This window comes from Rhinopithecus bieti, unplaced genomic scaffold, assembly GCF_001698545.2.
Source record: "Rhinopithecus bieti isolate Rb0 unplaced genomic scaffold, ASM169854v2 scaffold_11744, whole genome shotgun sequence".
NCBI lineage: Eukaryota > Metazoa > Chordata > Mammalia > Primates > Cercopithecidae > Rhinopithecus > Rhinopithecus bieti.
This window is the reverse complement of record NW_016807094.1, coordinates 1,649,058-1,650,230: the sequence shown is the minus strand read 5'-3', so window position 1 is coordinate 1,650,230 and position 1,173 is coordinate 1,649,058. Positions and strand designations below refer to the sequence as shown.

Genomic DNA, 1,173 nt, shown 5'->3' with positions numbered 1-1,173 from the left:
CGCGCTCCCCGCCTGCGCCCAGCGCCCCGCGCCCGCGCCCAGTCCTCGCGCGGTCATGCTGCCCCTCTGCCTCGTGGCGGCCCTGCTGCTGGCCGCCGGGCCCGGGCCGAGCCTGGCCGACGAAGCCATCCACTGCCCGCCCTGCTCCGAGGAGAAGCTGGCGCGCTGCCGCCCCCCCGTGGGCTGCGAGGAGCTGGTGCGAGAGCCCGGCTGCGGCTGTTGCGCCACTTGCGCCCTGGGCTTGGGGATGCCCTGCGGAGTGTACACCCCCCGCTGCGGCTCGGGCCTGCGCTGCTACCCGCCCCGGGGGGTGGAGAAGCCCCTGCACACACTGATGCACGGGCAAGGCGTGTGCATGGAGCTGGCGGAGATCGAGGCTATCCAGGAAAGCCTGCAGCCCTCTGGTAAGGTACCCCTGGCCTCCCAGTTCCCTCCTGAGTGCGCTCCCTTCCCAGAGGCTTCTTCTCCATTCCAGCCTCCCTGGAAGGCCCTTAAAAATCCCCCATGAGTTGAAGAGAAGGCAGGTACGTGGCAGGGCCCGACTGGCATGGGACGGGCTCACCAAGGAAACTGCTACCGAGTCCCTAGCAGCCTGTTGCCATCACCAAGGGAGACTGTCCCATCACTCCATCTCAAATCTCCAAGGGCTGTCTATTTGATAAGGGGGTCCCAGTGGGAGGCCTGGCTGCTGGTGCAAGAGTGGCAGATTAAGGTCCAGTTAAGTCAGCTGTCTAGGGCCAGAGAACTGGAGGATGGTGGTGGGGTGTGTGTTGGGGAGGATGGGGGAGGGGGGAAAGCGTTCTGTTCCTGATCCAGGCCGAGGGTGAAATCCCAGTGGTCTGGGGAGCTAGAGCCTGAACTTTTTTTTTTACATGGTCCAGTGGTGGAGTGGGACATACAAATTAGAGGGACTTTGGCGGTGAGGGGCATTAGACTTGCCCTTCCCCAAAGCCCGGAACCAGGTCACCTTGTTGTTTGAGAGGCAGTGAGAAGACAGGGGTCCCTCTGCCAGGCCTGGGCACCTCTGCCTGCCCTGGTATACAGGCCCCCTGTTCTTTTCTGCAGGCAGGTATGATTTGAGGTGGCAGAAAAGTCTTGGCTCCCAGCCCAGAGCTGCAGAAACCTCATGTGTGTGGGTTAGGGAATAGAGAAGTGGATGGGGGGGGGGGGGGG

The 1,173-nt window shown here is 63.3% G+C and overlaps 1 protein-coding gene across 1 annotated transcript in view; it reads left to right on the top strand.

Annotated features, from left to right (window-relative positions):
• The first annotated feature begins 6 nt into the window (after nucleotides 1-6).
• IGFBP4 (insulin like growth factor binding protein 4) overlaps nucleotides 7-1,173 on the top strand; it is a 15,884-nt gene continuing 14,717 nt past the window's right edge. The window contains exon 1 of the mRNA XM_017880199.1: nucleotides 7-404. Within this exon, the coding sequence (XP_017735688.1) occupies nucleotides 56-404 (349 nt within the window). The 5' untranslated portion in view covers nucleotides 7-55. The remainder of the gene's footprint in view (nucleotides 405-1,173) is intronic.